General features: G+C 39.4%; 1 protein-coding gene across 4 annotated transcripts in view; it reads left to right on the top strand.

The window, feature by feature from the left end:
* The window catches only part of DAAM1 (dishevelled associated activator of morphogenesis 1), a 176,013-nt gene extending 163,844 nt beyond the window's left edge, over nt 1-12,169 (top strand). For 3 of the 4 annotated variants that reach the window (XM_019451663.2, XM_019451666.2, XM_019451664.2), the window contains 4 exons: nt 572-632; nt 4,363-4,494; nt 7,924-8,094; nt 9,396-12,169. In XM_019451663.2, coding sequence (XP_019307208.1) covers nt 572-632; nt 4,363-4,494; nt 7,924-8,094; nt 9,396-9,605 — 574 coding nt within the window. In that variant the 3' untranslated portion in view covers nt 9,606-12,169. The remainder of the gene's footprint in view (nt 1-571; nt 633-4,362; nt 4,495-7,923; nt 8,095-9,395) is intronic. The other variant, XR_002080635.2, reaches the window with a different exon arrangement.
* The last annotated feature ends 270 nt before the right edge of the window (nt 12,170-12,439 follow it).

Genomic DNA, 12,439 nt, shown 5'->3' on the forward strand with positions numbered 1-12,439 from the left:
TTCAGATAGAAAGTTATATGGGAGAAATCCAGGAAACTTTCTCTATAAAAAGAGACAATGAGATCTAGTTAGTACAACTTGAAGAAATACCATTGTTGATTGAAATTTAAGCCATCACCTTATAATACTCACATCACCAGAGCTTCAGTGAAAAGCAGTGCCCTAATTATGAAGAATACAATGTGAGCATGATTGTGGATAAGGCGGTTTCTTTTACTTGTTCGAAAGGAGCTACGTATGGCAAAATATTTATTTCTACATGTGATAATTGGCTTAAGTGAGATTTTTGTGAAATTGAAACATGAATTATTTTTGTAGAGATGACAGACATTTCTGCTCTTTTTAATCTATAAAATGTACCTACTGGCTGTGGAAAACAAAAACCATAGGTCCACGTTTAAATGGCTTAAGTTTAAAATTTTATCTTTCTGTGAGATCTGAGCATGGGAGGGAATTTTGAACATTGAAAATACACTAGGGTGGACTTCCAAGCGTGAGATATGTGAACCCATTATTTATTTAATACATACAAGTCGCATGTTGGTTACTAAAATGTTGCTATTTACAACAGCATGACTGAGCTGGACAAAGAAATAAGTACCTTGAGAAGTGGCTTGAAAGCCGTAGAGATGGTAAGTACGTGTTTCTTCTTCTGATTCCCAGTCTCGCCGCTGCTGCGAGTGCTGATGATATCCAGCATGGTGGTCTGCCCAGGATAAACATTTACTGATTAAAAAAAGAAAAAGGAAAACAGCAGCAACGAGGAAGCAAAGGCTGGCTGTGTTACCTGGCAACTCAGCTGCAGGATGTCCTGGGGTGTCACCGGAGCAGGAACTGGGAAGCTAGGGTCACACTGATTTCCCACCTGTAAGGCAGGACTCATTAAAGTGGGTTTGGCCAGATAAGGATACCCTCAGTGTCCATGTTCTGTTAACAAGTGATGTTCAGAAAATGGGTGATGGGCATTGAGGAGGGCTCTTGTTGGGATGAGCACTGGGTGTTTGTATGTAAGCAATGAATCATGGGAATCTACCCCCAAAACCAAGAGCACACTGTATACACTATATGTTAGCCAACTTGACAATAAATTGTATTAAAAAAAAAAGAAAAGAAAAAAAAAGAATAAGGAAAGGAGGCATCAAAGGGAGGGAAGAAGTTAATGGTCATTTTTGCAGACTACCACACTATAACAAAAGCCTTGAAAATGTGTGTCACTATAAAACCAGTGATCGTATTTGTAAGGATTGTTCTGAGCATGTGATTAAAGACATGCCAAAGGAAAGCAAAACAAAAACAAGTGAGTGATGTTCACTCTCAGTAGAGCAGTGGAACACCTCTCTTGTGTTGAAGTTGGTCTTTTGGGGAGTATTTATTGAGTAGACACTTGGGCGTACGGTCCGTTTTCTAGGCAAGGGGTCACGATGATTCCGACTCCTTCCCTCCGGGTGTTGAAATGGCCAAGAGCAGTGAGTCCAGCTAACGTTCACAGTTACTCAGCCTGGCCACGTCCAGATAAGCACAGTGGTTACAAAAATGCCTTGAGGAAGAAGGGTGGACTTGGCTAGTCCAAAACTTGTGGAATGACTGGCATTGATTAGAGGAAGGTTCTCTTCTGGAAGAGATGAACTTCGAGCTGTGGCTTAGAAGGAGGGTGGCGTAGGAGCGCCTGAGTGGTTCATTCGGTTATGCTGCCAGCTCTTGATTTCTGCTCAGGTCATGATATCACAGCTCATGAGTTCAAGCCCCGCACTGGGCTTTGTGCTGACGGCACAGAGACTGCTTGGGATTCTGTCTCTCTCTCTCTCTCTCTTTCTCTGTTTCTCCCTCAAAATAAATTAAAAAAATTTTTTTTAATTCTAAAAAAAGAAGGAGGGTGGGGTAAACTTAGTTACATAGGAGTGAGGTTGTCCCTGGTGTGCAAAACTACCTGGGCCGGGCCTCCGTGGAAGGAAAGCAGGCCACCCTGCTGGAGGCAGAGGAGTGGGTGCACTTAAACATGACTGTGTGGGCAGAGTGCCACATGGATACCACACAGCACTGCCACCAGTGAGGAGGGGCCGGTCAGGACAAGAAACCTGCTTAGGAGAGTGATCCTCACTCCTGTCTGGTACTTGACAAAGGAGACTGTTCTTCAGGCAGCTTAGCAAGGTGGCCCCTCTCTTAAGTATCTTTCAAGTAGTGTATCAGTAATGCCATGAAGAACCTCCTTCCTTTCTCCTGCCATAGAAAGCAGTTGACTTCATGGAAGACATAGCTCTAATAAAAGTTAAAGTCACAATATCTAATCTTTTCCTGTTTTTTATAAATCGGAAGCTTGTAAGGCTCCCCCCGCCCCCTTTGTGGCGGGGCATGGGGAGGATGCTCTTTCAAAAGGAAAGGGAGATGAACTGAATGAAATATTTCTGCCAACCCCAATGGGTCAAGACACTGAGTGAGTGAGTAGGATGGTCCTCCTCAGATTTCAGAGGCCCAACAGGCTCAGGGCAGTTTGGGATGAGGCTTTTTTTTTTTTTTTTTTTTTCTTTTTTTTTTTTTTAAAGCCTTCTCTTCGTTCTCATTTCCTCCCGGTGGAAGTCTTTCTTGAGACTAGTGTGGCAGTGATGACACAGCCCTAAAGCCTGATAATGGATCCTCTGACCTTTGCATCTAAACTAGCTCAGAGCAAGACATGGAGGGGGGAGGGGGGTCCAAGGAGGTTTTGTGTTTGGGGTTTATTAAAGGTGGTTTTGCTTGAATCTGTCCAGCACCTGGGTCATGTACACTAACACACTTCTCATAGGAAAGGGACTACAGGAGCCTTCCCCTCCCCCTGGCAGCATGCATGTCAAGATGTAGCCCTGGAAGGAAATATTGGGAGGCAGACCTTGGCCTATCTAAATATTCATGTATCCCAGTTGTGATTTACACAATTCAGTTATACTGCTTGAAGATAGCAAAGTTGGAATTCATCATCTGCCTTTGAATGAAAGAGAATAATACGTTTATGAAATACTTCCAAATTACTCTCCTATCTCTGTACCTCACATACATACATGTTCACTTGCAAGGCCAAAGTCCTAGAATCGTGGCAGTTTATTCCAATCAAAGCAAGTTCCATACTTTCTAAATTTCTACTTGTTATTTCCTTGATTCTCACGGTGATATGGATATTGCTTGTCTTTTGTCAAAGAAGGAACTGAGGCCGAGGCCACTTGTCATGGACAAGAACCAAATCCGTGGTGGAGCTGAATCAGAACCATAGCCTGTGACTTCTCCACTCCTGCTTGGTAGTACCTCCACCAAAGCACGTATAGAAATAGAACCAGATTAAGTCATTGGTAGGCAAGATGGTTGTTACTGAGACTGTGCAGAGTCAGACAGATCTGACCTCAAATTCTGGCTCTATCGTGTTTCAGCTACTAGACTCTGAGGCAAGAATTTAATCCCTCTACACCTGAATTTATGTGTCTGTACAATTAGAATAATAATCCCTCACTCATAGAGGGTGAGATAAAGAAAGTGCATCTGGCAATGGTTGGAATTAATTACGAAAATTAGATTTGAATAATCTGTATGTTCATCACCCTGGTAATGGAGAATATGGATAACTAACAAGGCACTAATACTCCTGCCTGCCTGTTCACAAAAACGAAATGGTGTAGACAAGAATAAAAATGGGAGACAATTATGGTGCCAAACATGACAGTTGAAATCCCACTGACCCAGATATCATCACGTAGCCTCAATATAGCCAGAGGGAAAGAAGGAAAAACCAAGCAGCCAGAATTCTGAGCACAGAGTATCAACAGATTAAATTCTCTTGCTTTCAGTCACACACCCTTTGAATCTAATTTGCTGTTTATTTAATTTCTGTTAATTGTATCCCAGTGCTAATCTGCTTATATCCTAAAGCTGGGGTAAGAAATCTCAGGGGCACCTGGGTGGCTCAGTCAATTGAGCATCTAACTCTTGGTATCTCAGCTCAGGTCATGATCCCAGGGTCATGGGATTGAGTGTTGCATCGGGCTTCACACTAAGTGTGGAGCCTGCTTAAGATTCTCCCTCCCTCCCCCCCCTGCACCCCCTCCGCTTGTGCTCTCTCTCTAAAATTAAAAAAAAAAAATCACACCAATAAAGGGCTCCAACGATTGGTACATTGCAGTTTGCAAATATATGCGCGCACAGGGGCACGGCTTGGGCATGGCTCAGGCATTGTGGGCAGAGGGGCAGAGGGAGCTAGGGCATCACAAAATGGTTTGGAGTAGGTTCCGATGTGTTCACCATTCAGACTTACTACATTTGAGGCATATGGAAAATTAGACAAGGTGTGTGTGCATCTGCGTTTGAAGCCCACCTTGACATTATCCATTTCCTGTGTTGAAGGAGCTGGAATATCAAAAGTCTCAGCCCCCACAACCCGGAGATAAGTTTGTGTCTGTTGTCAGCCAGTTCATCACAGTAGCCAGCTTCAGCTTCTCTGATGTCGAAGACCTTCTAGCAGAAGCTAAAGACCTGGTAAGTTTCCCGTTGCATACCGAGTGTTGTTTGACAGGGCCGACACTTCCATGTATTCTGTATTTTCATATCTCGGACTGTGATCATTTGGAACACACCCCTTTTTGTCTAACCTATGTTGCCCTTAGGTTAGCAAGACCTCAAAGTATCTGGATGGTATAAAACCACAAAATATTCTGCAGTTTTCTCTTGGTTGATATTCGGTTGAAGTACCTGTCTCTGGAAACCAGAAAAGAGTCGATTATGAAAACCAGAGGCCAGATAAAGTGTGAGATCAGGTGTGACCAAGGCCAAGTGTCTTAGTAGCTGTAAGTTATATGCTCTCCTGAGATAGAGACTTCAGGCAGGATATTCCCTCTTGAACTCTCCAGCAGACCTTATTAAAGGAGATACACTTTAATTCACAGCCTCATTACAAGAGGCATATGTTTTAATAATACGGTGCTTTTTATGAGTTTTGCTATTTAAAATGCTGTTTGCCTCTAAAAGAAAAGTTTTCGTTGGCTAATAACCAAGACCTTAACTCCTCGTTATTTCCTCTTCCAAAATACATACCCATTTATATACATGTACACATTGTCTCATTTTTCTCTCACCCCCCCCCTTCTCATAGTTAAATAAATCATATCAGGCCCCTATGCCACCCTGTTGAGTTCTTCCTTACTGCTCATCTCTCAGTTGCCATAATACTCTTTTGCTTTAACTTGATCTTACCTTTGAAACTTGAGTAATGGATGTCATTCCCTGTAGCCACCTGTTTAGTAATAGATATAGACAATTGTTTATGTAAAGTGCACACACAACTGCTTAAAGTTCGGAAGAAGATCATATTAGGATACATTAGCTAGTCTCAACAGTAAACCTGACCTCCAACATTATTAGATAAATGGAAAGAGAATATATGTTCAGATGACTGCTGTTAAAAGTCCCATGACTGATGCCAGCAACCTCCACTGTGATAGTCCCCACCCATGTCTTATGTGTGCCTCCTGTACAGGAGGGAAGGGACCCTTCCCCGTCCCCCACTCCAAACCAGGCAGTACAGAATCTACTTCATTAAGGGCTCAAGAATTTTTATAAGAATCAACTCTACAGTTAATTTTTGAGGTAAAAACACATGCTTGTGCACAACCTACTTTTAAAAAAATTTTAGTGTGGGAACTTTAGTCTGGGAACATTAGTCTGGGACTAGTTTTCTTCAGATTTTTAAGACTAAAATACACATGACTTCATCATCACTAGAATTCCTAGATAAAAAGATCATTCAGGATGGCTTGAAGTGCATGAACTTGAGTGTTTTAGAAACTCAGTTGTAGGCTGTCTAATGCCATTTTGCTCATACCAGAACTTTTAGAAATTAGCTTATAAAGCCATGAAGGCAGGCTAGAGCTCTGTGCATGTCATGTGAACACTGTATTTTTCCCTAAAGAACTCTGATGTCTAGTAGATTATTTCCAAATAAGTAAAGCATTGAGAACAATTCAGTGAAGAGAAAAATGGTAAAAGCACATTTTTATTATACGTTTAAAGATGTGAAATAACAATTATAAAATGTCATGTGCACACACATCTATTACTTCATAGTTTTATCTCAGAATCAATGTTGAGGGGGAATTGGAGGAAGGTGATCAAAAAGTACAAGCTTCCAGTGATAAGATTGATGAATATAGGGGTTGTAATGTACAAGGTGATGACTCTAGGGAACAGTACTGCATGCTCTTCGTGAAAGTTGTTAAGAGAGTAGACACTTCCGTGTGTGTGTATGAGGTGATGGATGTTAACTTATTGTGGTAATCATCTCACGATATATGTAAGTCATGTCGTCATGGCATACACCTTAATTTTATACAGTGCTGCATGTCAATTATATTTCATAAAAACTAGGGGAAAAGAAAATACTGAAAAGGTTTCCTCTAGGGAGATAGTACTACCAAAATATCAGAAAAAAAAAATAATAAAGGCAAGTAATGCAAGAAAAATAAAAGCAATTAGAAATTCATGGGTTGGAGGCAGTGCATAAACACTTCATATGCTAAATGAAGAAAATTAAAGATCTGGAAAATGTTAAGTAGTTGATGAGGCATAGGGATTAGGAATTCATTTGACTCTGAAGCTGTAAACACCACCCTTAGTAGCTCAGGAGTAACAGCATCAGATCCTTACAGGGGGAAGAGAAATTCCAGCAAACAGTATGACTGGCATTGAACATTATTTAGATAGTCATGATACTGCTAAGACTCCTGAAAGCATGCGATCTTGAGTTCCGAAGATAACTGCCAGAAGAAGTAAAACCAGAAGAGTACAGCACAGGGAACAATAACGTTTGGTGACAGATGGGGACTGCACTTTTCCTCATGAGCACTGACTACCATATGCAATTGTTGAATCGTTACATTGTATACCTGAAACTAATATAACACTGTATGTTAAGTGTACTTCACTTTAAAGAACTAAAATAAAATATGAAATAAACTGACACATTCACCAGTCCAAAAAAAAAGAAAGAAAGAAAATCAAAGAAAAGAAAACTTGAGGTGTTGAGGTGCTTGGATGGCTCAGTCGGTTAGGCATCCAACTCTTGGTTTCAGCTCAGGCCATGATCTCACGGTTTGAGTTCGAGACCAACTATCAGTGCAGAGCCTAGTTGGTATTCACTGTCTCTCAAAATCAATAAATAAACATGCAAAAAAAAAATAAAAGAAAGAACTGAAGAGACTGGTGATACTATTTTGTTACTATATCCATATGTTTGTATTAACTTTTTAAAATTCTCCCTTAATATTTTGCTCTTACGGTGTTTTAAGAGGATTTGTATTGAAAGGGGTTGCAAAACAAAGGATTTGGAATAAAATTGTATTCTCGGTCCTAAAGTAGGGGTTTGATTAATGATCCCATGGTCAGTTGTTTTCTAATTGAGACCCAGGAAATATCACAACACGAGCAGCTACACAACATGATCAGGGAAAGCAGCTAAGAAGGACTGGATCCCATTTGTTTTTGATATTAACCATATGGCACCAATAAATGATATTAAACTACTTCAAAGAAAAGTTAAAAGTACAAGTTTCCCTACCCCTGCTGAGTTTGCTATTAGTTTTATGTCTTGAGTGCTCTGCCCTACGATATTTTGCTTTCTTGTTTTTACTACTGTTTAGTTAATAAAAAGTCGTAGTAGGTAATCATTGGCGTTAGGCTGAAATGAGGTGGAAACGAATAAATGGTTTCAAAAGTTGAGGAGTATTCAATTTTTTTTACTTTAGACATGAGTGATAGGCTTGTTCAGCAGCCAAAGATAAATACAGGCTCACTAAAATCCAGCAAGTTATATTTGACTCTTCCTGCACTTCACTCCTTCTAGAGAGATAGATTTCTATTTGATCACAGAATTCTCTCACAACAGTGAACTTCTTAAAACCTCCTTTCTTCCAGTTTACTAAAGCAGTGAAACACTTCGGAGAAGAGGCTGGCAAAATCCAGCCGGATGAGTTCTTTGGCATTTTTGATCAGTTTCTCCAAGCTGTGTCGGAAGCCAAACAAGAGAATGAAAACATGAGAAAGAAGAAGGAGGAAGAGGAACGCCGTGCTCGCATGGAGGCTCAGGTAAGAAAATGTTGAAACTGGCCGTTTCCAACTCCTGGAAGTTCAATGCTGCGGCTCCTTGGTTTGTAGACCGTGCTGCGATGTGCCAGCAGGAGGGAGGGCATTTTATGCTTCTGGGAGCTTAAATCGGTGTAAGTTTCTCTTGGGCAACCTGGCAGTGTATATCTGAAGCCTGAAAAAATATATCCACATCCTCTGATCTGGAGTTCCATTTCTTACAAATTATTCTAAAGAAATAATCATAAATTTGCACAAAGAGAATAGTAGTCTTTACAGTAGTTCGACCTGGAAACAACCTAAATGTTTACCAACCAGGCAGTAGTTTTAAATGCAATAATAGCTACATAGTGGAATATTTATGCAGTCCTTAAAAATCATATTTTTAAAAAAATATTTAATAGGGGTGCCTGGGTGGCTCAGTTGATTAAGCGGCCAACTCTTGGTTTCTGCTCAGGTCATGAACTCACAGTTCGTGCATTCGAGTCCTGCATCGGGCTCTGTGCTGCCAGTGCAGAGCCTGCTTGGGATTCTCTGCCTCCCTGTCTCTCTGTCCTTACCCGGCTCATGCTGTCTCTGTCTTTCTCAAAATAAATAAATAAACTTAAAAAAAAAAAAAAAAAGAATATTTAATGATACAAAAAAGCTTATAAATGTATTTCTATATGAAATCTTTTTCTTTTTTAATAAGGTAAGTTTTAATAAGGATAAATGATAGTGGTGGGCTATACCCCCAAAAGGTTCACAATGCTTCATCTCTTAACAGTAGGATTAAGAATGATTTTCCCTCATTTGTTTATATGAATTATCTAAGTTTTCTAAAATGCACATGTATAATTTGGCTTTTAATAGTAGTAAATTGTATGAAGCAGGCTCCAGGCACCCACAGGAAATTCAAGCTAAGCCTTTGATGTAAGGAGAGTGGCCTAATGAGCATTTGCTTTAGTGTCATAGAAAACAATATCTGGGGTCTGTTTAATAGCGATAACTTTCTGGTTCCATTATAGAAATATGAATTGCCTCGACTGCTCTTGTTCTAACTAGAATATCATGAGGTTTACCTAGATTCTAGACGATGAGTGTCTAATCACAGAGTAGTGGTCATTTTTCATCATTATTCCTTGCTTCTCAAATGAGACCTCATGTCCCAATTACCCCTGTCTTGTGACGTCCAGGGGGCTTAGCAGCCATAGATGCACATGGGTTGATGTGGCTGAAGCAACGCTATATTTCAGACTTCCTCTCCACCGAAAACAAAGCACAACATTTTGACGCTTCTCTAAGAGGTTGCTTTCTATTTGCAGCTCAAAGAACAGCGTGAAAGGGAACGTAAAATGAGGAAAGCAAAAGAGAATAGTGAAGAAGGTGGAGAGTTCGATGACCTGGTTTCAGCTTTACGCTCAGGAGAAGTGTTTGACAAAGACCTTTCTAAACTGAAACGGAACCGCAAGCGTATTACCAACCAGATGACGGACAGCAGCCGAGAGAGACCCGTCACAAAACTTAATTTCTAATTTTCCTTGGATACTTTTTTAGGAAGCCCATTAGCAGCCCTTTGAAGTGACTAGAACTTTTCATTACACTGCCTTGCAATCCAAACAGTGGCAATTTCTTCCTCCATCTGTGAGTGAATGCGTGAATGTGTGTGTATGTAAATGTATGTGTACATATATATTAAAAAATGTATATAGAAGTCTGAGTGTTGTCTGGAGACCTATATGTATGGGTAAAAACAAAACTCTGTGTTAATGTATGTGCTCAGAAACCCTTTGTGTATGCATTCATATTGAGTATGGCTCATTTTCTTCCCCTGAACACCATGGCTGTTCAGAAGCACAATGCTGTCTCCTGAAAGAGATGACAGAGACATTCCCTAGAGTAAAAAAGAAAAACAAAAGCGAAAAAAAAAAAAAAGAAAAAAAGTAAAAAAAAGGCTTGAGAAATATTTTATGGTTTCCAAGCTTGGTATACTTAGAAATTATTTTCACTGGGGAAACTGGTGTTGGAAAAATATAGATTTAAAATGGTTTTTGATAGTTGACGATGTGATGCTGGTGTAAAGCATCAGTAATTAAGAGGAACCAGCTTAGAATTTCTGACATTGGTGTGGGGGTGCAGGCTGTAAATGTTTATTGAGAATATCTCGCACACAATCTGAATTATGTAGAATATCAATCAGACTCTTTTTTAGGAATTTACAACTCGGGCATCAATTTTGTTTCCTAATTTCATCGCGTTCTCTGCCAAGCGCTCTTGAAGATTTCTTTACATGGCTTTTGAAAAGAACACTATTTATCTACATGCAATTCATGCTCTTGTTAAAAAACAAGATCGCCAGAATGTGCTTGTTGTTCTAACAATGTAGATATATAAACTTTAAAAATAAAATTTCCCACCCAAGACCTAAAAGGAGGAATTCTCTGAAGGGATAAAAAAGTATTTAAATTTTTTTATGGGGTGCCTTTTTTTTTTTTTTTTTTTTTTTTTTGTATCTTCTATTTTGTAGGACAAGGGTGCATCTTCTGTCAATATGAGTCTGGACTAAAGGACACTTAACGAATGCACAAAATGCCAACAACACCAACAGAGATGCCAAGATCTATTTATCTCTAAGTATGTTTGAAATGGTTTGTTGTTTATATGTTGTCATTTTAAATTGTGTGTCAGTAAAGCTACCTGTAAAATTTCAGTCCAAAAGATAAAGCTCTCAGGGAGAAATGAATAAAAACAATGAACATTAGAAAATAAAATATCGATGCTTACCATTAACCTACCAACTCTTAATATCCTTAAATTATATATAAAGAGGACTGTTACTTTTTTTTGGTTTTTTTTGGGTTTTTTTTTTTTTTTTTTTTTTTGGCTTTGCTTTATTTATTTGTAGTGGGGGAGGGAGGGGCTAAGATTCTCTCTTTTCTTTCTATCAATCCTGTTGTGGTTGGGTTTCCTGTGGAGAGAGTAGTTTGTCCTGTTGCACTAGAACATTATTGACTCACGAAATTGAGTTTTTCAGTCAGTTAACAAATATTTATTAAACACCTACTATGTGCCAGGCTTAGTAGGGCTACAGTGATAAGCAAGACAAAGTCCCTGCCCCCAAGGAGCTCATGTTCTAATGGGGATAAAGGGGTGAATAGAATACCAATAGGCGCTGTACAGGAATCATGCTATTTAAAAATACTTTGTATGAACTTTAATGCTTAGTGCAGACGGCGAGGCCCTGCACTGCGTGAAAGCTGTGAAGTAGTGCTCAACGAGTTGTCAAGAGCAGTGGTTTTACGTTTTGTCCCCCTTCATTGCGAACTTAGAGACTTTCTACACGTTTTAGGCAAGTAAATGACTCTAGCACATGAAACAGTCATAAAGACACAGCAGAGGTTGTGTTCCCCAGCCCCTAGTTACCAAGGTCTGCAGATACACCCAGTTAGAGGTGCAGACAGAGACTCTGCTCCAAAAGGCTTGGAGATGAGGAGTGGGATATGATGAGGGATGTGTCTCTTCCTTAACTAAAGTGCCTCTATCTTCTTTTCTATTCATAGCAGGAGAAATTTGGTCTGGCTCAATTTTGGAACTGTATTTTGAAAATGGCTTTGTTTTACAGTTTAAGGAATGGACAAGTGGATGAAGTGTCACCTAAAGGAGCAAGTTCGCGTAGCCTGTCCCTCTTGCCCTTGGTAATCATCCTCATTTTGATACGGCCATCCTGGTAGGCCTCCTTTGCCATTTCCATTCTTGGTTTCTTTTCCCAAAAGCTTTGTGCAGGTAATTCCATGTGCCATTGTTGGAAAAAAAAATCTACTTTTTAGATTGGTGCTGGTGTAAGTAGCCACTTTTCTCTCTTGGGTGTGTATTTTAAAGGTTTTTGTTTGTTTTTTTAAATTAATGCCAAAAAGAAAGCATTATAATTTGTAAACTTAATTATATGTCTTGTATCTTATTAGCTTAGTAGTTGGAACCACTTAGTCTTTAGGTGCAAGACTGTTGTTACAGTACCAAGAAAAAAAATGTTGTGTCATGAGATTGTACATTTTTTTTTAAAAAAGCAATATGCAATAAAGAGATGAATTCATTGGGTGTATGTATATGCTTTCGATGAGTCATTAGAACATTGCCAAACGTCTTTTTACTTTGCACTATTAAATATTGCAAATTGTTTAGTAAGTCAAAAATACATATTTTTAAATTTGTACATCCGGGCTGGACCTAGAAGGGTATAGTTTTCTGCTATGGTAGCATCTGATATGTCCACAGACATATGCTACCTCTTTCTGTCACTTTTCTATAACCTCTCTGTATGACTCCATAGAGTTATACGGTTGCCCAGTAGGGCTACTAGTGAATAATTCAA

The sequence above is a fragment of the Panthera pardus genome, unplaced genomic scaffold, assembly GCF_024362965.1.
Source record: "Panthera pardus isolate Hobbes unplaced genomic scaffold, ASM2436296v1 HiC_scaffold_24, whole genome shotgun sequence".
In the NCBI taxonomy this organism is placed as follows: Eukaryota; Metazoa; Chordata; class Mammalia; order Carnivora; family Felidae; genus Panthera; species Panthera pardus.